The sequence below is a fragment of the Crinia signifera genome, chromosome 8, assembly GCF_055691185.1.
Source record: "Crinia signifera chromosome 8, ASM5569118v1, whole genome shotgun sequence".
Taxonomy (NCBI): domain Eukaryota; kingdom Metazoa; phylum Chordata; class Amphibia; order Anura; family Myobatrachidae; genus Crinia; species Crinia signifera.
The window spans coordinates 47,622,374-47,648,381 of record NC_139224.1 but is presented as its reverse complement, the minus strand read 5'-3'; the positions used below and the strand labels follow the sequence as shown (position 1 = coordinate 47,648,381).

Below are 26,008 nucleotides of genomic sequence, written 5' to 3'. Positions count from 1 at the left end.
ATCTCAAGTGAAATAGAACTCCCATCTTAGTAAATGTCCGCCTCAGAGAAAAAAGAAATTAATAGCAGCGTTTGTGTTATTTACAAGCACTTAGATAAAGCTGTTTGACACAGCGAAACACGTTGGTAGATCTCATCCCACAGTGTTCCTGCACCGCCAAGCCATCCTCCATTATGGACTAGATTCCAATCGGACCAGCCAAATACACCCAACAGGAGGCAAAGAGGAGAGCGGGACTGCCAATCCATATATGGTGGACGGTAATAACAACTTACCCATTTAACCAACAATAGGGGCATAATAGGAACGGAGAGTACTTCTACCGTTCTTTAAACAGGAACTGTGTGGGATTTCAGTTGAATGCATGCACTGCAGTGTCTTATATAAACACTATTGGTCAATGTTATATGTGTTTTAAATAAAATTTATTTTTTATGTAAAATCAGTCCAATTGTTTTTAAAGGGTATCCCTGTAAATAACACAAGCGCTGCTATTCATTTCTTTTGTTTCTGCAAGTTCAAGGGGACTGACTATCCTCTAGCAGCTGCTGGTGAAGCAGCCTCTGCCAAAGCGCCACTATCGCCCATAGGGGAGAGCAGGCACTTCATCTGGAAAGCACTTCGGGTCAGATCTAAAAGCTGCAAGCCAGTGCAAATTTGGTAAAATAGTCATTGATTCTAAAGAGACCAATACTTCTAAAACAAAACCAGTTTGATTTTTGCCTTTAAACCAATATGCACTATAAATCTAGTGACTAACTTCCTAGAAGCAAGGCCAGATCTACACAGAGCAGGCTGCTGCACTTGACACGGTGGTCCTCAAAGTGGTGGAGGCACAATTGTATCAACCCACTTGATGGCGCCAATTGCATCATTCAACCCCACCCACGTCTTCCGTTGAAATCGAGTGTGGATCATTAGGTCAACAGGATTAAGGTTGATTGGTTGACGGACAAAGGGTTGACACAATCAAAAGATCGACACAACTTTCTCACATTTTGTTGTGGTCTATGTTGGCATATGTCTACATGGACTGTGGGCCTTATTCTGGTTCACTCTTAGAGGCAAATTCCTTTGCAGATGGACAAAACCATGTGCACTGCAGGGGGGCAGATGTAACAGGTGCAGATAGAATTAGATTTGGGTGAGTTATTTTGTTTCAGTGCAGGGGAAAATACTGGCTGCTTTATTTTTACTCTGCAATATAGATCTCACTTTCAGGGCCGCCAAGAGAAATCCTGGGCCCTGGTACAACAACTTCCTGGGGCCCCGATGGATGGAGCTCCCCACACACTCTGTTGACCCCTTGTTACGCCACTGCTTCCAAGGTGGATACAGGGACAAAAATGTACACCTTAATGCATATTACACATGTCGAACACCCATTACATATTTTACCACATGCCATAATGCTTATTGCATATTATGCCACACACTGTAATGTCTATTACGTATAATACCACACATATTATGCCACACACTGTAAGTTCCACTTACCTAAATGCTCATAGCTATGGGCTTCATGCTTTATGCCAGGGGTTAACATGCTCTACCAGGGGTTAACATGCTCGTTGCCATGGGTTTACATGCTCTGCCTGGAGTTACATGCTCTGCCAGGGGTTAACATTCTCTACCAGGAGTTAATACGCTCTTTGCCATGGGATTAACCTGCTCTGCCAGGGGTTACATGCTCTGCCAGGAGTAAACTCCCAAATCACATGGCAGGCTCTCAGCAGGCCCTGGAGTTGGAGAGTGGAAGGACCTCTGTGATGCTGCTGCCCCCATGCCACCCCACATCCACACTCCCAATGCTCCAATGCTGAAAAGTTGACTACGGCGCACTCTCAGACCCAGCGCACTCATCACCAAATTACAAAATACTGTGTATCCAGACCCGGGCCCCCCTGAGAGACCTGCTCCCCTGCCCACCCCCACCCCCCTCGGCACCCCTGCTCACTTTGAAGAAAAACCCCACCCAAATCGAATGCTATCTGCACATGGTTTTGTCCATTTGAGAAGGAATTTGCCTCTAAGAGTGAACTAGAATAAGGCCCTGTGTCCCTTCACATTCACACTTTGGGCTCGGAGCCTTGCTATTCTCTGCACACTATTATACTCTCATTGCATGCTGACATAGATAGAAAAGAACAAGTCGCAAAAAAAAAAAACTTCATGTCAACCTTTTCATGTGCCGACCGTTAGTCAATGTCGACCTATCAACCAGAACTGGTTAAAATTTTGCTTCCAATCTCCCAAAACAATGTATTAAAAGTAGGCACATATAAGACTACACTTTGTACTTGGTATTAGTAGCTCATTTATCATCTATATATATCTAGTGTCCGTTTGTGTGCCTCCGAAACACTTCCATCTGTTGGCAGCGAGTGAAACTACATCTCGCTCACACATACACAGAGGCAGTCACAAGGTAGCAGACTAGCTTTCGAAGCATTTGCTTTGAGCGATCTTACTAGCATACCATAACTTGCATTATAAATGTAATAACTCATTAGAGGGGGCATATTTATTAAAGCATGGAAATGATAAAGTGGAGAGATTAAGATAAAGCACAAACCAATCAGTTCCTGTAATTTCTTTCAAACACAGCCTTTGAAACAAGTTAGAAGACGATTGGTTACTGCTTCACAGTTCTCCAAGGTTTGATAAATACCCCGTAAAGCACACTCATTACAGTTGCACACAGCTAATGACGACGAACAAGAAGTACAGATTTATCCGTTCTATAATACTGTAGAGAAAATAATGACTGGAAATGCTAATTATCTGCATATTAAATGGTCTCACCCAATTGTTGTCTTTTTGTAGAGTACTTGAATGCTGAAAGTTTATACGACATGGATGTATCTCTTGTACTGTATGCTCAGAACACAGAGCTGCATCTTACACTCAGAGGTCTGAGCAAGATTTTAGCATCAGCAGCAAACAATCAGCTTTTGTCTCTCGCCCCTTTGAGCTGAGAAAAGCAGCATTATTCCCCAAAGCCATGTCTCTGAATGCGTGCCACATAATGACGTGACAAGTGACGAGCCTCCCACACGCCATATCGACAGTGCTGCCTGTAATATTTGTTGTCCTGAGATTTTTTTTTTCTTTGATCTCTCTCTGAGGAAACAAATCGATGTTTCTCATTCTCGCTAAAGAAATGATTGTTCTACTACTTCACAAGTGTTATATTCAAGGAAGCTACTCATAAGTAAGCACTTGAGCCTAAAGTCAATACGTTACTCTATGTACTGTTACTATTGAGCCTTGTGAAGCTGAACAAACTCCTGAACAAAGCTGGGCTTACCCTTACAAACTAATATCTGGTAGTAACTTACGCAGGACAGATCACAAATGGTTTGAGGTTTTATTTCTTTGTCCGCATATGTAGTGTGTCCATCATATATAATCAGAGCCAGCGCCACCACTAGGCAGCTTTAGGCATTTGCCTGGGGCGCCAGCCTCTGGAGGGTGGCCACTTGGGAGCAGCCCCCCCCCACCCGGATCGAGGTGAGCGGCTCCCTCTCCCCCCCCCCCCCCCCCCCCCCTGGAGTGAGAGGCTGCTCCATCTCTCTCCCCCTCCCTATGGAGCGACGCTGCGGCTTCCCCCCCCCCCTCATGGAGTGAAATGCTGCAACTCTCCCCCGCCCCCCCCCCCCGTGGAGTGCCGTTGCAGCCATCGCCGCATCACCCCCTCCCCTGCTTAATATATATATATATATAAAATATATTAAGCTACCAATCCATTGATACCCCTCTTCTGGCCACTACAATTCCTTGACCGAGATGTAATAGGGTGCGATTTTAGTCACGTGCAATTTTTTTGGTCAAAAATGGTAAAAAAAATCACGCATGTAGTAGTGTGCGATTTGCCGTGACAAAAATAATAATAAAAAAATTGCAGATTTCAAATCATATCCAGAGGTCTCTCTGACAGCCCAATTCCCCAGGTTCCCTGTCCAGGGCTGTCCAACCAGTGTAATCAAGTGACAGCCGAGGGACATTCCAGCTGTGGCATGACACCACTGACTATTGGAACCCGGTGCTGGTTCCCTCCCACTGCATATTTTTGTAACAGAACTGATCCAAGAGCCTGGTGCTGGTTTCCTAAATCTGTAGTTTCTATTGACATGGGTCTGTTTTATCTTTGTTTATCTTTTTTTTATTAGAAACCGGACTAAAAGTGCAATATTCTGATACAAAGTTTTATATTGATTTTGTATTATAGAAAAATATTTTATATACATGTATTGTTAGTTATATTCTATTTAGGCTTACCTAGTTTAATTTAATTTACCATTGCAAAAATATAATATTTGGGTACTTGTTTCCTAGCACGGCGCCCATCGCATCGTATACCATAACACTTAATATGGTATACGATGCGATGCGATATTGTACAATAAAATATTGCATCGTATGGCATACAATGCGATGGTATACGATTTTTGATTGTACAAGCACCCTGATGGGGCCCCCCAATGTCAACGCCACCCCCAGGATCAACGCCAACCCGAAGCGTGGCGAGCGCAGCGGTACGCTTCCTCCGACCTTTTCATACCCCCACTATCCACGTCGGTGTGGACTTGATTTTTAGATAGTGTGGCGAGCGCAGCTCGCCACCGAGCCTGAAGCGTGGCGAGCCCTGCGAGGGTACGCGGAATACATGTAAAGTAATACACCACACTATCTAAAATCAACTCCACGCCAACGTGGATAGTGGGGGTATGAAAAGGTCGGAGGACGTGTACTGCTGCGCTCGCCGCGCTTCGGGTTTGCGTTGATAGTGGGGGTGCATTTAACATTGTAAGCACCCATCAGGGTGCCTGTACAATTAAAAAAAACTCATCGCATGCAGCTATATGGCATGCTATGCGATGCCCTACGATGGACATCGGGGCGCCGTGCTAGGAAACAAGAACCAATATTTGTTACTTTTATAAATTGAAACAGTCTCCAGTCAGTCATTTTGCATGTGTATCCATCCATGGTGTGTTCAAATACTTTCACCTAGCGCAGTCTCTCCACCTTTTGGTTTATTGCATTTTTCCTGTTTATATAAGGAGTCCAGTATTTCTTTTTGGGTTCAGATATAATACAGTTTATTTGTATATACACTTGTACATATAGAGAACTGCCGCTCATGTATATACAATACAAATAGTGACACTAAAATAATTATATAATTATATATATATATATATATATATATATATATATATATATATATACACACACACACACATACTATATATATATATATATATATATATATATATATATATATATATATATATATATATATATATATATATAGTTAATTAGCACCCAGTCAGCAACTATTTTATAGTGGCCTTACAAATATTTGTCTTGTTTTATCTTTGTGCCATATTTCATATTTATTCATACAGCCGTTAATGGTATGGTTTACTCATTGAAACCCAGCACTGTTCATATTTTTTCCTTTGCTATTGAATTCGGAGCTTAACACTCGTCTTGTACAGCAGGTTTCTCTGTAGTCCATCCTGTTAGTTCTGTATAGATATTGTTGTTGTTTCTGAACATTGTCAGACTATTTGAACCTATGTACTTGAGCCATACACTCTGATGATTTTTCCTGTATAACTTTAGAGATGTTTTGGTTCATAACACTAGCTATTGGCTAATGAATCAGAGCACTAATATTGTACACAACTTTTGTTACCAAAATAATGTGTTCCTATCAATAAGTTTCTACGTATGTGTTCAGAGGTTTGTCAGGTGAGGTCTATTATTTTATATTATTAACCCTGTGAGATGTTCAAAATATCTGCTAAGAATGCAACAGTCTCTCACATTTGTTATATAAATTCAAATAAAAATATGATGCGTTAAAAAAAATTTGATTTCCTATATAATGTAAATATTACAGGTCATTATGATGAATGTTTGCATGGCGATTTTTACACCTATTTTGACAACCACTTGGCACTCAAAGGGTAAGAAGTTAAACTTTTATTACACATTAAATTGTGGTGGATTAGTGCGCCAGGCAAGGGAGCACCTTTTCTAGGTACTTGTTTCCTAGAACGGCGTCCAGATTTTCTACGTAGGGAAATCGCATTGCATCGCGTGTGCCATTTTAGTGGCGTGCGATGCGATTTTTTTAATGTAATTTATTTACTGCTCTGTGTGCCCCAGGGGATCGCATCGCCCGCAAAATCGCATGCGATTTTATAGGGTGTGCGATGCCATTACATTAGCTATACAAGGATATGATTGTATGACATACAATGATGTTTTACACACCCCGCCACCCCAAAGCATGGCGAGCGCAGCGAGCCCCGCGAGGGGCGGCGCTACGCGTCCTCCGACGTTTTCATAGCCTTACTATCCATGTCGGCGTGGAGTTAATTTTATATAGTGTGGCGAGCCCCGCGAGGGGACGCAGATAACTTTACATGTATTCCGCATCCGCTCGCCATGCTTCGGCCTCGGTGGCTCGCCAAACTATATATAATCAACTCCATGCAGACATGGATAGTGGGGGTATGAAAAAGTCGTAGAACGCGTACTGCTGCGGGGTGGCATGGATAGTGGGGGGGGGGGGGGGGGGAGAGGTGTGTAAAACCTCATTTTATGACATACAATCACATTATTGTATACCTAATATTACATGGAGAAAAAAAAATTGCATTGCATGGCAGTAAAATGGCCCATGCGATGCGATTTCCCTACGCAGTGTACCCGACTAAGCAAATAGCTTAGTGGGCGCCGTTCTAGGAAACAAGTACCCTTTTCTATTTCCTGTACAGATTTAAACATAGTGTAATGAGACTCCCATGGTAACCAGTCAGATGATTTAGTGAGCAGAAAAGCATTGCATGTACCGCTGAAGCACAATCTGGGACAGCTTCTTTACGCATCCACGCAACTCAACATAAATGACCATAAATAAAAAATAGCCTAAGGGGACATTCTGATTGGCTGCAAGGAAGGAGAATCGCTGTTGCAAATGCCAACAACACCTCATCCCCCCCCCCCCAGACTAGCAGATTTGAGCTGCAATTATGTAATTTTGGGCATGTAGGTCTGCTTTGCCCATTGCACTTCTATTAGCCATTGCAGAGTATTTTGGGTGGGATGTACTAAGGGGAAACCCATTTTGGGGGTTTTACTGCATTTTCTAATGTACTAAGATCCGTCTGCCCACCCGGGCTTTGCAAGGCAGGGTATCGTCTCCTTGGGGTGGCGACAGCCTATGGCTTTCTATCACCACCCGTCGAGCACCGCAGAAGCAGACCCCCCTCCCCGTCCTCCTTGCTGCTCCTTCTCCAGCAGCAGCATGTCAAAGCCGGGGATGTCCTTCCGGCTGCAGGGGAGGAGGAGACTCCGGGTACTGCCATGGCTATCCTATTGTTCTCAGATGCAATACAATACATAGAACAATAGAGTAGGGGATTAGCAGAGTAATCCAATTATAGAGAAAGAGGGCAGTGGCTCCCACTGTATGTCAAGTGTGAGCAGCGTAAGTAGAAACAAAGTAGAACATTTAAGTCAAAAGAATTTTCAATTAAATAGAAAAAAACTTTATTGTGTCAGGCTTTATTCAAAATTGAAAGCAACAAGTATCAATAAAAAAAAGTTTCAGAAATAAAAGCTCAGTGCATTTTGGCATTTTGAAATGGCGACACTCGTACATTCAACTGATACTGTAGGTAGTCTATTGTACACCAATTACATTTAATTATGCCTGAATTAACAATTCCAACCCTTCTTGATACAGTAAATATTGTCACATGCAAAAATACAAAAAAAACACAACTACAAATAGTTCATATGGCATCGGATTTATCCAATGCTTAACCCTGTCCTACCTGTTTGTCATATTACCTCAAACCTCTAGATTACGTATCTAACACTACCAATGATGAACACCCATGCTCGGTGCTCATCTTCCAGCTCTCGCCTACCCTTTACGTAAGCTACCTTGCACGCTGCTATAGGTAGCTCATTGGCATTGCAGATGCAGCTTTGTAATCTTTAAAGAGAGAATGTTCTAAGAGGCACATTGAGAGGGCACAGGTGGGTCTTGCTCTTCAGGCTCAGGAAGTGGTGGGCGCAGAGGTGGACCCGGCACAACATCCTCTTGCGTCTGAGCCTCCAAATACTCTTGGATAGCCTTTTCTATCTGTGGTCGGAATATATGATTGAGTTTCGGATCCACAACCTGTGAAATAATTCTATCAACTCCGGCTTCCAGCATCCCGGACTGAGTGACGCTTTGTCTTAGCCCATTGCGGAGCTGGTTTTTGTTCATTCCAGCATTCCACTCCTGCTTGTCGAGGTGCGTGGAGACAAAGTTGTCCACTTTCTGTCTGAGGTTTTGATAAGCCGGCTTTGTGTCGACGTCAGCTAAGCAATCTCTACGAAATCCATCAAAAAGACCACGGCTCTTCAGTTGCTCGACAATCAAAGCAATGAGATGGGCATCCCCAGGGGGAAGAGAGGCCACGTTTGTCACACCCCCAACGGAATTTGAGGCACTTGTACCACTACCACTCTCTGCCATGGTTTTTTCCAGCCCGGTCAGATTTTCTTTTTTTTACTAGGTGGAAAAAAAAATAATAATAATTGAGTCAAACAGTTCCCCACATAAAACTTTAACATCTATATACATTATCTATATTTCATATCTGTGTACAATCTGTAAAATGAAACTACTAAAATACATACCTGATCAAGCAGTAAGGAAAACAGATTGGTATCCTAGAAGTATCCTAGAAGAGAAACAAAAAGAATAGGAAATTAAAACCAAGACTTAAATAACAAAAATGTGCACAAAAGGCAGCAGAGAAAAAAAAAGGTTTATGTAAAAGAAATGTAGGGTGAACCAGTCACTGCATGAACATTACCCATTAATGAATGAGGATTTCAGGTGCCAATACATTACGAGGGGAGAAGCTGCCCGCAATGCCCCCTTGAGCCACCCAGGAATCTCCTATAAACCATTTGCAATCCCAGCCATGTCTGCCTAAAGGCTTTGCGATGCGTCTTATCTGACCTGCAGCCCGCACAACCCTCAGGTGCCGATGCAATGCGCAGGAGGCCGCGCATTGCATCGGACCGCATGTCAACAACATGCGATTTGGAGGCTTTTTATGCAATTTACCACCGCAATCGCATAAAACGTGATCCATTCGCATGTGGATAGCCCTAGTGCACAGGTTCTCAAAGTCGCTCCTCAGGACCACACACAGTGCATGTTATGCAGGTCTCCTCACAGAATCAAGTGAAGTATATACGATCTTTTAAATGAGTCAGTCAGTAATTAGTGCACCTGTCGGGTTACCTGGAAAACGTGAACCGTGTGGGGTCCTGAGGACCGACTTTGAGAACCACTGCCCTAGTGTATCGGCACCGTTACAGGTTTAATGCATTTAGGTAAGCTTCACAATCCTCAGCCAATAACTAGCATATCATTTTATACTTTGAAGGTGTGAATTCCATTACCCATATTAAGTTAATTAAGTTAATGAACGTTAATGAACGTTAAGAAAGAAGGTACCGTGCTGACTAAACTGATAAATTAACAACTGATAAATTAAACGACTGATAAATTAACATGTTAACAAACGTCACCACGTGTTAACGGGCATTAACGTGATAAGTTCACGGATTCTTGTGTTAACAAGCTCGTGGCACACAATATACTGCTGGTTATTAGGGATTTTTCTTTATAAATCTGTTGGTGTAATTAAAAAAAAAATCCCCAATAAGTGCTAGGGATCACTGAAAAGTCCCAGGCGATCAATTAGCCAGCAGTAAATTACCAGTTACTATTTTTATATGTAATATTTGATTACTTCAATATGGTACAGGTCTCGCAACATTAAAAACGATTTTATGATTTTATCTTCTACACCCCATTATTTATTTTTTTAAATAATTCCCTTAACAGTTCATTCATTGGATGATTAACCTAATAACCTTTTTTAATCACCTTACAGCAGTGGTTCTCCACTCCCATCTTCACATACCACCAACAGGTTACGTTTTGTGGATTTCTTAAGACATACAGCGGGGATTTTTTTTTTTTTTTTTTGCTGCATCAGTAATTATCTAACCTGCTTCCACAGACAGAAATCCTCAATACATGACATGCTGAGGGTAGAGAATTACTGCGTTACAGTAACATTTTCTATTTAAACTTAAATGTTGCATTTTCCTTTCCTAAAATGTTTTGTGGTATTACAAGGTGAATTTCGAAATACAAGCAGCAAGAATTAGATTGCCAAGTTTGTAGGCTGAAGCTACAAACCATCTGAATTGCCCCGAACACAGATCGACCAACTAAAAAATGGTTGTGTGACTGCACATTAGACAATTAAAAAGGAATGTCCCTTTACCCAAATCTCCATTCAGCTCCTTATCATACAATGGCCCTTATTCAGTTTCATTCGCTCCCCTGCGTGTTCGCGCAGGGGATCGATGTTTTGCAACTGCGCTTAGTCGGTTATGCGCATGTGCAGCCGCTGTGTAAATCGAATAGATTATTCACTGGTGCTCGCACATGAGCGGGGGTTTGCGGGCCAGGGGATTCGCCAATGGGAACACCGAGCGTTTCATTGGGGTTCCCATGGTAATTCCCCAATGACACGGGTATGGCGATCCACTTCCCGTACAGGCACTCGAATATGTAAGACACCAAAGCGGTGTCTTACATTAGCAAGCGCTACAAAAATCATTTGATGGTCCTTGACCATCGAATAATTTTGTGGCCGCACGCAAGGCTGCGAATGGCTGAGTATGCTAATCATCCATTCACATGCCAGTTAGTAATAGCGCCATGCGAGGGGAGGGAGGGGCGGCGACTGGTGGACTCGCCAAGCCTGCGAAATTCCCAGACGTGCGAGTCAACCTGAATAAGGGCCAATATGGAGCACTGGGAATGTGTGCGACAGCCAAAAGTAGCACAAATATGCTGAGGAGGAGGAGGATGCAATCAGTTCCCATTCGTAAAATAGTGCCATGCCCCCCTGACATTTGGGAACCCTTTGCTCATAACACTAGATACCGGTACTGAAGTAAAAGGGTCCGTCTGTTCGCTACCACCCCCACCATTCCCATCTGTGTCTGTCACCATGGTCAGTGGTGCTTCCACAGAGAGTGGGTGCATCAGCTGTTCTAATCTACAGAATGCTAACCGCCAACTACAGCACATTGGAGAATTGCCATCATGGTTAGATGAAAGCACAAAACTTTACTTGTTTAAAACAGGTAGGAAAACAGTTAATGATCCCAGAACTGTGCTTTAAAAGAAGAGACCCACATGGGTCTCATTCCAAAAACAAATATCTGAAGGGTTCCGTACCCTATCCAACTAATGAATTTCATTACGTCACCACAGCAATCAGTTCCTAGTAGATGAGAATTTCCTACTGCCAGCCCTGGTATAAACAGGACCAACGCTGTTAAAATTGTTAAGTTGAAAATATGGTATATGGAGACAGGTTGGCAACCTAATACATCCCGGCTTTCTTCCTTATAATAATGCTGTAAAACTGAACTTATCAATTAACAATCACAATTAGCTCAAAAGATAGACGAGGTACAAAAACTCAATAAACTGTACCTCAAAATAGATTTACTTGCATTTTTGCTAGACGCTACAATTAATCAAATGTGAAGTTATATAGGAGCATGCCACCAGGCATCACCCCAGGATATATGAAACCCTGCTTATTTCTGTGCATGCAGAAAAGACAAGTAATGCTTCCTGTACCGCAACATCCAGATGTGTGTGCCGAGGGACCTTGCAATTGACACTAAGGGGGATGTTGCCCATAGAGACCAGTTTCTAAATGATAGACAAAATCTTATTGGTTTTCACCTCTTCATTTTTAGAAGCTTTAGTGAGTTTTAGGGTTTAGTTAGATCAGGGTTGCTCAAACTCAGTACTTGTGAACCCTAGCAGTACATGTTTTCCAGATCATCTAGCTCAGGGGTGACCAAACTGTTCCTCGAGATCTACCAACGGTCCAGGTTTTCCAAAATCACCTAGTTGGTGCACAGCTGTAGTCATTACTTCACATTTTCAAATGTGCTGCATTCATTCCTACTATAGATCCACAGGTTTGGCCAGCCCTGGTCTAGCTGGAGCACAGGTGAGGGATTTGACAAACATCTACTGGTTGTACTAATGATTCCTGAAGATAACTGGAAAACACACACTATTCTATTTTTGAAACCACATTTGACAGCAGACAAATAAGGTCAAACATAATGAAAGGGAGAACCGTAGTCAATCAGTGAATAAGTTATCAGGACTGTCCAATTGAAAAATAACTAGCTACCTTAAGAAAGTAATATAACATGGCGTAGACATGTATTCAAGACAGCATAAAACGGCCTGAATGAAAATGCCACCACCCATCCAGAACATGGCATGGTATAGAGTCTTGACAGTCATAGTAATTACTAGCCAACTAGTTCTGAGATGGACACACAAATGTGCCCCATTTAAGCCAACTGCAGATATTTAGTAAATCCTAAGCACTACTCGCCATAGAGGTTATAGCAGTCATGCACTGGCAGAGACCTGTTTGTCTTACTACGGGTAGAATTCTACCAATTATACCCAATTTCATTATATGTAGAGAGGGCAAATATTTATTCTCACAGTATGCAGAGCATCACCAACCAGGATCAGTCTGGCAATATGTCGGAGCAGGTCAGTAATGTCCAAGCTCACCACAGGGAGGCAGCAAATGTAGGTCTTTAGGTCACCGACATATTACATAGATTCAAACCTAGTTTTGCCCCAGCGGGAGCTCATTGAGACAACTCACTGGTGTGCAATTCTATTGACATGAAAATGTCTAATTCTGCCCAGAGTAAAACTCTTTTGCATGCATACAAAAAAAAATGCAAAAGGACTGTAATGATTATTAACAATAATAAATCTGATATACCTAGAACCAGGGTAAGCAACATGCAGCAATCCAGCTGTTGCAGCTCTTTTACCTATCCCAAACTTAGAGCATGGACTGAGCACTCATACCCCTTTCACATCGCACAAAATTACAGAGTTCATGCCGGTTCAACCCGGTAATTTGAGTGATGTGAAAGGGGTTACCGGTTACAGCTAACCGGTAGCAACATGGCAATACGAACCAGGTAAAAAGAAGGGTCCTTACCGGTTCGTTGCCATTTTGCTGGGCAGTGTGGGTTAATCGGGTCGAGTGACCAGTTTCCCATTCACACTATGGAGGAGGTAGGGCATTGGAGCAGTGCCAGCTCTAAGCGCCGCCTCCTCCCCCGCCCCTGATGACGCCCACATGATGTCAGTGGCAACATTGTCGTCGGTTTACTTATGCGATCTGAACAGACCGCACATGCAGGGTCCGAGACTGAACCGTTTCACAGTCCCGGTGCGACCTTACATTTGCGGTGTGGAAGCAGTATCGGTCTGTATGAACGTCATCAATGCTTCATGAATAAGTTAGCAAACACTGACTCATTGCTCTTAATGAAGGTTACGTATGAACCATTTTGTTAACCTTGCTGACAGCTGACAAAGCCATACGGCTAATACTGTATATGTGGGCAATACATTATGATCATCCACACATTCTACTAACCCTTATGCATGCAAAACAAAGGCACCAAACAATACAACACTTGGGTTATTTACGTAACGGTTTCACATTCATTGTGTAGAAATGGAGGGATTTTATACTGCAATTAGAGTACATGAGAGTGAATACAGTTTTGATGGGTTGCTAGGGGAACACCTCGTGTTTTACACTTTCCTGCCAAACAGCTTCCATAAAAGTTCCCCGTTTCAGATAAGGCATATCCAACCTGTGGCTCTCCAGCTGTTGTTGCACTACAAATCCCAGCATGCACTGCCACAGTATCGCTATTAGGGAATGCTAAAACAGTGACAGAGCATGCTGGTATATGTAGTGTAACAAGCATCTAGAGAGAAATATGTTGGCTAAGCTTGATTTATATCAAGAACACATTGGAGAGAGATAAAGTGGAGAAGTCCCCCGAAGCAACCAATGGTCATTTGGATGCCGATGTCCTAAGATACTTGCGCAGCCTTTGAAATGACAGAAGCTGTTGGTGTGGGCAATATTCCCAACTTTCTCTCACACCAATCCCCCATTATATTTCTGGTATTTGAAATGTGAGCATTTTACATGTGACAGGATGTTTACCCACCTGGAAATGAAAAGGCGCAATCCCAACAGTGTGCTCAAGTGTGAGGTGGGCTCAGTGTTCCCCTAAACTGAGCACTCCAGAAGACATGCTGAAATCTGGAAGAGAGTGGGGACAAATGACTTCACGGAAGCAGCACCCACACCGCCGGTGCAGAGACGTCAATTGCTTGTTTGCAGAAATGTATTCCTATACAGGCGCTGCACGAGGCGAGTGAAGAACAATGCAGGAAGCCGCCTTAGCCAAAAGTCTACATTTTATAATAAGTTTTTACCTTTAACCTCCAGCATAATCCATAGTGATTAAACTACAGTTATTTATTTTAAAATCCAGACTTGCAGCGTATTTATTTATTAACATTTACTTATATAGCGCACACATATTCCGCAGCGCTTTACAGAGAATATTTGAACATTCACATCAGTCCCTGCCCCAGAGGAGCTTACAATCTATATTCCCTACCACACACACACACACAGACAGACAGACATTCTAGGGTTAATTTGTTGGGAGCCAATTAGCCTACCAGTATATTTTGGATTGTGGGAGGAAACTGAAGTAACCGGAGGAAACCCACGCAAGTACGGGGAGAATATACAAACGGCGCAGTTAGGGCCATGGTTGGAATCGAATCCATGACCTTAGCGCTGTGAGGCAGTAATGCTAACCATTACACCATCCGTACGCACAAAAGGTCACCAAATACCCGTATCCGTTCCAAAAACAGATATTTGGATAAAACATATATTTAGAATGTTGAAAAGTCAGATAATGTCCATTTATATGACTCTAGAAACAGCAGTTTATCGGGCAAAATGCTATTTGTTTTTCCCTTGGGCTGCCACTAGATGACGCAATTGTTGCACCTTTCGGGCACAGATGCAGCATGTGAGAGTAAACGTTTTAGCTCTCCGCTTCCTGGGGTGCGAGCTGAAATGTGTGAAAACACCTAGCCTTGGTCACTCAAACTGGGAGTTGGAGCGTCAGCACTAGAACTTTAGCTGAAAGTTCTTACAATTCTCCAATAGTAAATATCACAACCACTACTTTGAAGGATATATCCACTGGGGTTAAAAGATATCACATACTAGATGAGTGTTTGACGTAATAGTGGTAAACTCACAAAAAACTTCTAGAAAAGAAAAAGTGGAGGCATTTTTAATATTAACCATTAAGTCGGACCAGTTTGCTCTTGAAAGACCCCCGGCAGCTCCCCGGGAGGCTGCTTACGATTTGGCACTTCATGTGCCAAATTATACATGCAATAAATTGCGTTGCGATTTATTGCATGTATATCCCTGAGGAGCTGGCAACGGCGGGGTGGGCAACAGGGTCCCTGCAGCACTGGGCATCAAGTCAGCTGGTCCGTGCAGTGGATGGGAACGGAGTAGCGCTATCCGCCGGGTATCGACATGGGACTGCTGAATTTGAAAACACTGACCTGATGCAGATTGGCTGAAATTCAGTCAATCTGCGTCCGACCAGTGCTTTCAAATTCAGCAGCTCTTCCCGCACCGCTGCTCGGCAAATATCGATACTCACTAAGTTCACATCCGCCGCACAGACCCACTGACCAGCACCGCAGGGACCCTGCTGCCTGCACCCTGCCGCTTTCCAGTCGCCATTGCCTGATCACAGCTAGCCAGACCCCGCCCCCCGCTTCATGGGAAAGAGGTCCCAGGACGGGTGGTCGGATGGCTAGCAGGTCAGACGCGCACGGGACATCAAAACAAGCCAATTTGGCCCGATTTATTGCAATCGGCCGAAATCTGCTCGGTGTATGGGCACCCTAAGAAGGATGGTTAGGATTTCCAACCTAGGACTGGAGCAGAGCTTCCCAGAAACACACACATTTGTTAATTATGTTGACTGTTTAAGTATAAAAATAATGTTTACATAACAATCAACAGCACAGTTGTTGTCACTCATTTTTATTACAATGTGTACTTACCTAGCAAAAGTATCATGCAGTATTATTTCATATTTGATTAAAACAATAAAAATTGTGATCCAATGTCAAGAACACAAATACATGCAAGTACTAGAGTAACACCTATATTACAGAACAACTAAGGTGTAGTTGAAAACAAAATCATCCACTCTCCACCCCTCAGGCAAGGAGGCTGAACTGCATCAAAACACCCTTTAGTAGGCTACTGCCCATCCAGCCTATTACATTTCATTGGGTCTGGTTTACAAAAAGAGACGTTTTTAAGAGGTCAGCCTCCTTACCTGAGGGATGACTGCATTGATCTATAAATACTCTAAGTAGTGTTCATCCTAGCATTATGCATTTTGAAAACCTGTGCAGTGCCTGGGGTGTTGCTCTGAACTGTCTTGGTTCTAGTGGTCTGCATATCAGTCCTTAAATACAGACCACAATGTGCTAGAAGCGCCACCCCAGGCAGGAAGAGGAAATGCACAGGTTTTGGAAGATGCACTATTCAAGAATAAACATTATTTGAAGGACTGGTGTTCATTTATAAATCACAAAAACCTGGAGGCTAATGAGCCAGATGTACTAAGCTTGAAAAGTTATCAAATGGAGTGATAAACCACCAATCAGCACCTAACTGCCATGCCACAGGCTGGGTTTGAAAAATGACAGGTAGTAGCTGATTGGCTGGTTGTTTATCACTCTTTGTTGTATCACTTTTCAAGGCTTAGTACATCTCACCCAATGTGAAATAAAATATATGGCATGTAGTGCACACACTGGAAACCTCACAGAAGGGCGATGGCTGTTTAAAGCGTAGTACTAGGTGCATCTGGCTGCATTAGTAAAAATACTGGTATGCCTCATGGCGCTTATTTGCAGTGTCATAAGGGGTTTGCACTTGCTGTTTTTACACAACCACAATGCCAATGGCCCACAGGTATGGTTACATACATATGCATCCTCATACACTTTTGCTGCCGTTATCATCCCTTCTCGCCATGCCAAGTTCCGTGCTACTAAACCTGCATGGTGCATTTGTTTTGCTTGAAGGTGCATCTTAATTACAGTAACACATAACTGTTCCATTAGAATGCAGATACATTTGACATTTGTACATCTGTGTGTTAGACTGAATTGAAAACGACACCAAAAAAAAAAAAAAAAAGACAGGCGGCATAGTGTACTGGCTAGATATAAGGGGACACACCTATATTCATCACACGGTAGCAGCATTTGCAGCACATTCACAAGCAGACCATTTTGTTTTTGTCCATTTTGCTCATTTACCCCATCAAGGTACTGTATGCCGTATCTGCAAAGTTACGCTGAAATTCCTGTTACAGTTTGATCTAGATTTCAATAATATATTACAATGTCGAGCGTCACATTATTATCCCCAACAACAGAGCTGGGTGGAGATGACAGCTGGGTGTAATTACTAATGGATGTCGTTTTGACAAGCAGTAATATTAGAAGCTTATCTGTCACAATGAACTAAAACATGCACAATAACCTCTCTCTGCTATGTGAGTCTCTATGTTTAAACAAACATAACTGGTATAGAAGACCACATATTTCTATGTAGAAAGCCAACTCTATACTTATTACAAACATGTTCATATTGTTGTCTTCTTAACAAATCAGTTAGTGTAACCAAGCAAATCACCAAATGAAGCCTCGTTACCATGATACACAACAAGCACTGCAATCTTCCTGTATATAATCGTTTTTTTCCCCAGTTATCAATGTGACACCACCTCATTGTTTAATCATACACTGATCAGTTATAAACCAGTAATTACAGGTTAAATCCCATTATAGAGATTCTGTGTGGGGTTCAATCGCACAAGATTGTGCGCGCGCTTAATAAATCACAATGGGGGAGATTCTCTAAACTAAAAATGCGGTAAAAAACCCAGTTATCAGGGTTTTTACCGCATTTTGGGATGCTCTAAGCATCCCGCGGCAGGGGGCATCGCCAGAAAAATCTGGCGATGCCCCATAGAAGCCTATGGGCTTCTAACGCGATCCCCCCCCTCACCTGTGTCCGGGCAGCACAGAGCTGTGCTGCCCGGACCGGTGACCTCCTCCTCCCTGCACTATGATCCTCTTCAGGGTGCAGGGAGGAAGAGTGCCAGCCCCCCTGCCGCAGCAGCGCACTGAGCACAGTGCCGGGTAAGAGAGGGAGGGAGGGGGGAGCCGCCGGGTCCCGATGGGACCTGCTGACTCACCGCAAAGGACAGCACCGTAATGCAAGAGCTGTCCTTTGCCATAATTATCGCATATGTTACAGCATATGCGATAATTATGTATGCGAAGGGCGGCGATGTACGGTGGAGCTGGTCTGTGGAAGTAAGAACATCCCACCCAATATCATTAAGGCCCTCTGTTTTTTTATGGGGACAGTGCCCATTAGGTACTCAGGGGTGTGCTACCACAGACACATTAAAGTAGAATAGCTGAGAAATTAAAGGAAAGGATTTGTCTCTGTGTACTGCACCAACAAGAGAATACAATCATAGAATGTAACTTTTAATGAGTTAAATTAAAACAAGCGAAGTATATTTAAAAAAAAACAAAAACACAAGACAAAACAAGTGAAAATGGTGCATGGTTAAAACAGCACATGCGGGAAAACCATGCGTGAATTAATTATCCACTTTAAAGTATAAAGATGTTCAGCATGTATTAGCTGGATCACATGATCTATCCCAAAATCACTATTTGTGTTCAATCAATTTTCAAGATGTTATAGGTTCCCCTTTTGTATGATCTATGTGTATATTGCATTCCCGCTAGGCTGCTTTAGTGAGGCATCACGCAGTGCCCCATTTTAAACTGTAAATTTGATCCCTAGATTTATGGATGCGCCACCCCGCTTACCTCAGAGCGCACCTGTGTCCCGCCTCCCGGTGAAATCCCTCCACCTTGAAGTCTGTCTGTGACTGGATGTAGAGGTATCTGAAAACAGACGGGGGCTGGGTTTTTTTCTACCCACTGAGGGAAACCCTGCCTTCTGTCTGTCTCCAGATAGCAGCAATCGCTGTTCCCTGCAGGAGTTAACGGAGCATTAAATGTTCCCACAAAGGAGGGAGGAGTCTCTCACGGATGCTATGCTTATGTTCACAGTGCAGCGAGTGCCTCCAGAGTCATGGAAATGGGGGCATCCCTGAACACCATGCCCCATCCAACCGAGGCTATGTTCTTGTAGAGATATAAAGGGGACCAAGATATAGTGCCAGCCAAAAAGCTCCTCATTGTAATTTTTCAAACACAATCAAGGAAATGAAATATAGGAGCCAATTGGCTAGTACTTTATCTCCACCCACTTTATTATCTCTGCACGCCACTCCAAAAACACTCACACATTAGTTTTTTGTGCTTTCCCCAGTGGTTCATAAGGGTAGATTACAGGGACAGACTACCATATATAGTACTCCTGTACTTACGGCAGTTTGGGGTTAATAACCATGTGATAGCGCTGTGTGCTGAGCAATCTGTCAAGGCCAGAGACCTCCAGTGATGCCATATGGCTGGTTTCACACACTGCGGCTCCTGCCGGACGGCGAAAACACGTACGGCCAGGAAGCCGTGCAGCACACACTAGTTTGTGTTGTGGGGATGGCCACAGCCCGGCAGCCGTCCCTTCCAGTGGCGGGATCCGGCTGCAGCCGTGCGGCCGGGCCGTGGCCGTCCCGTGTGAATGGGCACAATAGTGTCCATTCACAACTAATGTGTGCGGCACGGCTCCCTGGCCGTGCGGGATTTCACCGTCTGGCAGGAGCCGGAGTGTGTGAAACCGGCCTAACGGAGCTATGTTGGGGCATCGCACTAGATTGCTTACCAAATGCCCTGAAATCGCCCCATTAGGAGGTAATTGGTTAGTACTTTATCAGGTCTCCAAGGTCTGACAAATCTTCACCATAATCCTCTCTTCATCACGAACAGTCACGTGAAAGATCAGGATGCCTGACACACACTGATCTGTGAGCAGCTCACTACCAGATAAAACTCATGTTGTGATCCTCTTATCTCCAGCTGAGAGACCTGGCCTAATGAACAGACCTTTATCTATTACCAAAGACAATGTACAAGCCACATTTAAGAAGCCTGGAAAAAAATATACAGTATAAATAGTTCACGCAGGTGGTGATTTTTAAGGCTGTGCAATAGTTTGTCATTAAGCCTGCGGGATACAATTATTTTAGAAACAAAAAAAGTGAACGGAAACTTAAACAGCGCAAAACGTCAGTGTCGCCATGGCATCCACACTGGAATTTTGCAGTGGGAAATGGCCACAATCACTGCCTGCTCTCCATATAGATGCAGTGTTCTACATTCATTTCCTGTAGAACATCTGTACAGCGGTGTGTGAGGTAATTTGCCAAAGAACCCCCATAAAGTCCTATCTGCACCATGTATAGACTTGTTTTATTTCATTGCATATCATTGGTGGAATAAAGCTATTTATTGAGGAGCCAGATAGGTCATCCAATAACTATTGCAATTGGATATTTACACCGCCAATTATGAGATGTGTTCATAAAGTGTAGTATTAGTTTTCCCCCAGGAAGTACTATTTGCCACACACTCAGCTTTATTCATAACTTCATTCACTTTTTGGGGAAAATTCAATTCTGAGAAAGGGTAAGCAGTTTTGCGGCATCATGGAAATTTGGGCAATGTCTCCTAAGCTTGCCATCCATCTCTTATACCTGAGGGGTATATGTATGAAGCAGTGATAAGGGAGGAGAAACGAGCCAGAGGAGAAGTGGCCCATGGCAACCAATCAGCTGCTCTGCAAAATGTTATATTATGCAAATTACAGATGTTACGTTAGTGATGATTGGTTGCCATGGGCCACTTCTCCCTTATCACTGCTTCATACTTCTATGCCTCTGTGTTTTGCCCTATGCAGTTGCAACCAAAATCAGCAAGTTTAGAGTTAATATAGGTGAGGCATACTCGCGCTGCTAGCCGCCACGTGGACAATTGTATTGACCCTTGTATATAATATCCAGCCTGTTCTACAACATTTGAAATCCCACAGACTGGAGACTGTATAATATATTTCTATGAAATGTCACTGGTTTACAGTAGGACACTACACATAAGAACATCAGCAGAAAAAAGCCAGCTCTTCAGCCGAGATAGCAACCTGCAACCTGTTACTACGCATCACACGCTCTCTTTTCCGTTTGATCGAGGCTGTAAAAGCTTTCAAGACAAGCACTTAATCCCATCAGCTATCCTCGATACAGGAATCAACAATGACGCCATGTGACTAAAGCTTTTGTGAAGCAACCACTGAAGACCATTCAGTTGTATATCTCCAAAAGACTGCTGCAGATTAGCCACACTCATTATAGATTAGTGCATAGCGCAGAGACAAGACACACAGTTGAATGGTGAATCAGAGAAAATGAAAAGAATTGTCTGAAATGCTATTAATAAAATGCACAAACATTTCAACAAAGGAAGTGAACAGATTGTTGCTTTTAATAACTGAAAATCAATAGTAAGCAGGGGGTGCCATTAAGCCATCTCCCTGTGACCCCAGCCACGCTCTATGTCATTGTATTGAAGACTGATCAGACCATTAGCTAATACAATTTCATAATGAGACAACAGTGTCAAACAGAGCATCAGCATTCTGCAACGTAGGTAATTATATAATCAAGATTACGCAATCAAGATTGATACCACTGAAAAGGCAGCAAGCAAGAATAATACACATTAGGACTAAAATTTTGACCTAGAATTCAAACTAGCTATAAACACAGAAGCATACTGCATTGGGGGTGTGATATAGGGTTCCGGCAGTCGGGATCCCGGCTGTCATTAGCCCGACTGGCTGGATTCAAACAGCATGGCGAGCGCAACAAAGCCCTTCGCAGGCACGGTGGCTCGCTACTCTCGCCACCTATTCTTTTCTCCCTCTATGGAGGTCGTGGACCCCCACGAGGGAGAATATTCGGTGGCTGTCGGGAACCCGTCTGTCTGTGTTTTAACAGTCCGGATCCCGACGTCGGGTAAATGACTGTCGGGACTCCGTCCGGCACCCCTGCATTGGTTGCAGCCTGGATTCACAGATTACAGTGAGGTGTTCTTAGCCAACAGAAAATAAAATGTGTTAATGTCTCAAATGGGGGTAATAGCAGGAGCAAGAACTTGTCAGGCAGAAAATACCCATTTCTCACTAAATCCCAGTTTATTGCCACGACAATCTGGGTCGCAGATGCCTCACAACCTCACACATTGCAAAAATATTGCTACTGTCAGCAAGGCCACTACATTTGGCCATAAGCTGCAACCTGTTAATTGCAATATGTTACTGGTCTTATACTAGCTAAGTATATCACATCAGTTGTTATTAGCAACTGCACATCTATGCTCTTCCACTCCTGTTATTAAATTGGTCTTGCAAAATGGACAAGATCAGATTTGCCCTTTGACTTTATGGACCGTAAAAAAAAAAAAAAAAGGTAAATATAAAAAAAAATGCATATGGCAGCTGACAGCCCCAAATAAATCTAGTAGGCAAAAATGTCACAATTACCTACTGCATGAACTACACTGTATCATATTCAACAGACAATAATACTGCAATAAACTTCCCTAGTCTGCAGAACAATTATGCAAAGATCACACAACACTCTTTAGGTGTCTAGAACATGGCTAGGTTTTACAGAGAAGGAAAAAAGCATATGGTCTTACCTATCACCACGGACAGCGTCCAACAACCAGGAACACTAAGCCAGCAGACATTCCACGTCTACGGTATACACAGTTACTGGTAGTCAAAGCAACAGCTCAGCCCTGGGCAGGACAGAGACCTTGGGCTGCCTATATCAGCAAGAAAGAGAGAAAAAAAAAAAAAAGGAAAAAAAAAACAGTCTGTTTAGATAAACCCATGGGACGAACACAATCTATTCTCATCATTATCCTAAAATACATGCTTAAACAGATTTGCACTACACAGTAAAGCCTTGCAAATCAAGGGGCTGATCTCTGAGAGTTTACTGTAAAGCTACAAAGAAACAATCTCACCTTAAGCATTTTGTGACACCTTGTTTTAGGTTTGAAACAAATAAAACTAAAGCCCTGTACACATGCATCGATTTTCAATTCAAACTTGCTTATAGAAGCAAAATCGAATCGAACCTAAACAAAAATCAAATGTTTTTTGTGCCACTTTCGATCTGCATTCGATTTGATGCGTGCTCCCGTTTTCACAAAAATCCAACAGAAAAATCTACTGTGCAGCCAAGGAAATATCGAATACCATCTAATAAATCCAATGTGTCAAAATGTACCATGAATGTACATCAAATTCAATATAAAATTTGATATCTAATGCAAAAGTACAGATCTAATGCCAGATCTAATAGAAAATCGAATCTAACATCGAATCAAAAGCAAATCGATGTGTGTGTACAGGGCTTAAGACAGTATATGCCTTCGAAAAATACATATGCACAGCCATCATGTTTTACATATACATTCTGGACACATTGGCATTACTTTAGGAGACTATAGCTGCCATGCCAATGAGGGCACTAGCGATGTGGAGTTGTACTCCCCAACTTCATGGGGCAATAGTGCAAAAAAAAAAAAAAATAATCAGCATAAGGCCCCCATATAGTTGTGTGAGGTATCACATGCAATACCCTGTCAAGTTACCCGGCAGTTAGATCACAAGCAATACATCATATGTGGTCCTTTTGCATATGATATATGGAATGTGATCCCAGTAAGGGTTGCAGGTCCGATAAATGTATAGTGCAGTACTTGCAAACTAAATCGGATGTAAAACACCTGCGATTTGCCAATTTTCATCTGATTAAGCAGCACAATGCGACGAACTTGCCCAAAATCACACTGGTATATGGTCACCTTAAAATCAACTGGAAAATCTGGCATCACTGGAAGGCTTCCCAAGCAGCATAAGGCTAATGTGCTGTACACACCGGGAGATCAAATTAGTATGTACGCCCAGCACAATGGCCAATGCGCGCTCCAGTGGGTCGTTAACGACCTCCTCTGTTGTCTGTGCATTTAGACGGAGCGGTATGCACTTGCCGATGCCAGCACCACACTTCTGTGGATATCATTCGTAAGAGGGACTGTACTCTGTGTATGGACCCATATGTGTAAATTTACTGTGTAAAGCTGCCCATACACGGTCCGTTTAACGGGTCCGTTCGGGACTTAAATAGTACACATCACATCGCATGCCTTGTGCATGCAATGTGATGAACAGCTAGTACAAAAAGTATGTGCAGCACATACTTTTTGTACCGTACGATGAGATGCACAGGAGCACGCATCTCATAGTACAGAACGGACCATCTATGGGCAGCTTAAGCCTTAGAAGCGATAGATGTTACCCATAGCAACCAACTAGATTCTAGCTTTCATACAGGTATGTCCAAACTATGGCCCTCCAGCTGTTGTGAAACTACAAGTCCTATCATGACTTGTAACAGTTTTGCTATTAGGGAATGCTAAAACTATGGCAAGGTATGCTGGGATGTGTAGTTTCACAACAGCTGGAGGGCCATAGTTTGGGCATGACTGTTTAGAAGATGCTAGATACATTATTTACAAAATCTGATTGGTTGCTATGAGCAAAAAACTCACACTTCGGTATATGTACCCCTGAATCTCTAAGCTGGTAACACATTAGACCAGCACATATCAGTGTGCAGATGGAGAATGGCTTATTGTGTGCAGGAAAAGTGTGAAGTCCAACAGCTGGACCATGCAGAGGTCAGACACGCTGGTGTGTACATCTGTGTGTGACCAGCAGCACTGGGACTACACTATGGGGCCTGCAGCACATGGGGAGGGTGGCTGCACTGAGGGAAGATGGGGGTGTGGACAGTGCGTCGCTGCCGGGAATACCGGTGTGAACGTGGCCTGGCGAAAGGACGGATTACCTGCACGACACCGGGCGTCTTCTTCCTCTTTCTTCCTGCCTGCAGGAGATTGCCATGTGCGGGGAGGCGGGGCTGTCCGTGTTCTCCGCCCCCTGGCTACGTTCCGGAGATGAGCAGTTCCGGATACGATACACACTCTGCCCGCCCGGCAGAGCGCACACCATCGATCACATGACTCGAATACAGGCGCCGTCACATGGCCATCGCCCCGCCCCTTCACTAGCAGATGTGTGCTGCGGCTGCATGAATGCCCGTCCCACAGCATCCGATCACGGGCGGCCGGTCACTGCTGTGCAAGCAGGGAAAGCCATCAGCTGGACTGGGCTATAATCGAGGGCAGTTAAAAAAAATTAGGTTTCTCCACCATCGATGGTGAAACATCGGTTGTCGACATAATAATGTAGCATACACTTATGAGAAATTGCATACAATCATTTGATAAATCGATTGATTGTAGGCACATTTTGTGTCCCATGTTACACGATGCGCGGGCCCGGCAGTCTATCTCACATTGATCGATATTATATGTGCTGCACATAAAGGCCCTTTTTCTTCTTCAGTCAGGCTTGAATTTGCACTGGGAACAATGTTATTATTTATTACCAGTTTATTTTCTTATATAGTGCACACATATTCTGTAGCGCTTTACCTACTATAGTATATAACATTCACATCAGTCCCTGCCCCAGTGGAGTTTACAATAAATATTCCGTACCACATGTGTGCACACACACACAGACATTCTAGGGTTAATTTTGTTGTAAGCCAATATACTTTTGGATTGTGGGAGGAAACCGGAGTAAATCCACACAAGTATGGGGAGAATATACGGTACTTATGTAATATCTGGGCTCCCATTTTTCTTATGAGACCGCGTCCCCTCGCGGGGCTCGCTGCGCTCACCACGCTTCGGGCA

At 43.3% G+C, this 26,008-nt stretch overlaps 2 protein-coding genes across 4 annotated transcripts in view; both read right to left on the bottom strand.

Moving 5' to 3' along the window:
• Positions 1–22,996, bottom strand: part of PTPDC1 (protein tyrosine phosphatase domain containing 1) — a 68,183-nt gene extending 45,187 nt beyond the window's left edge. Inside the window, exon 1 of one of the 2 annotated variants that reach the window (XM_083156306.1) lies at positions 22,868–22,996. Coding sequence is in view for 1 of the 2 variants with exons in the window: in XM_083156305.1 (XP_083012431.1) it covers positions 2,806–2,857 (52 nt within the window). In the remaining variant the exon portion in view is untranslated. Of the gene's footprint in view, positions 1–2,805; positions 2,873–22,867 lie in introns of those variants that run through there. The other variant, XM_083156305.1, reaches the window with a different exon arrangement.
• BOD1 (biorientation of chromosomes in cell division 1) lies at positions 7,556–22,998 on the bottom strand. 2 transcript variants are annotated; one of them, XM_083156307.1, is made up of 4 exons: positions 22,868–22,996; positions 14,215–14,309; positions 8,719–8,762; positions 7,556–8,590 (listed from the first exon to the last, which is right to left on the bottom strand). In XM_083156307.1, the coding sequence occupies exon 4, from the start codon at positions 8,552–8,554 to the stop codon at positions 8,042–8,044; it is 513 nt and encodes a 170-aa protein (XP_083012433.1). In that variant the 5' UTR covers positions 8,555–8,590; positions 8,719–8,762; positions 14,215–14,309; positions 22,868–22,996; the 3' UTR covers positions 7,556–8,041. The 2 variants fall into 2 exon arrangements, with proteins under 2 accessions (XP_083012433.1, XP_083012434.1); XM_083156308.1 differs by lacking the exon at positions 14,215–14,309 and having other exon boundaries at positions 22,868–22,998.
• Positions 22,999–26,008: the final 3,010 nt, after the last annotated feature.

Coding starts and splice junctions, on each gene's coding strand:
- BOD1 (XM_083156308.1), bottom strand. CDS start 8,554: ATGGCAGAGAGTGGTAGTGGTACAAGTGCCTCAAATTCCGTTGGGGGT.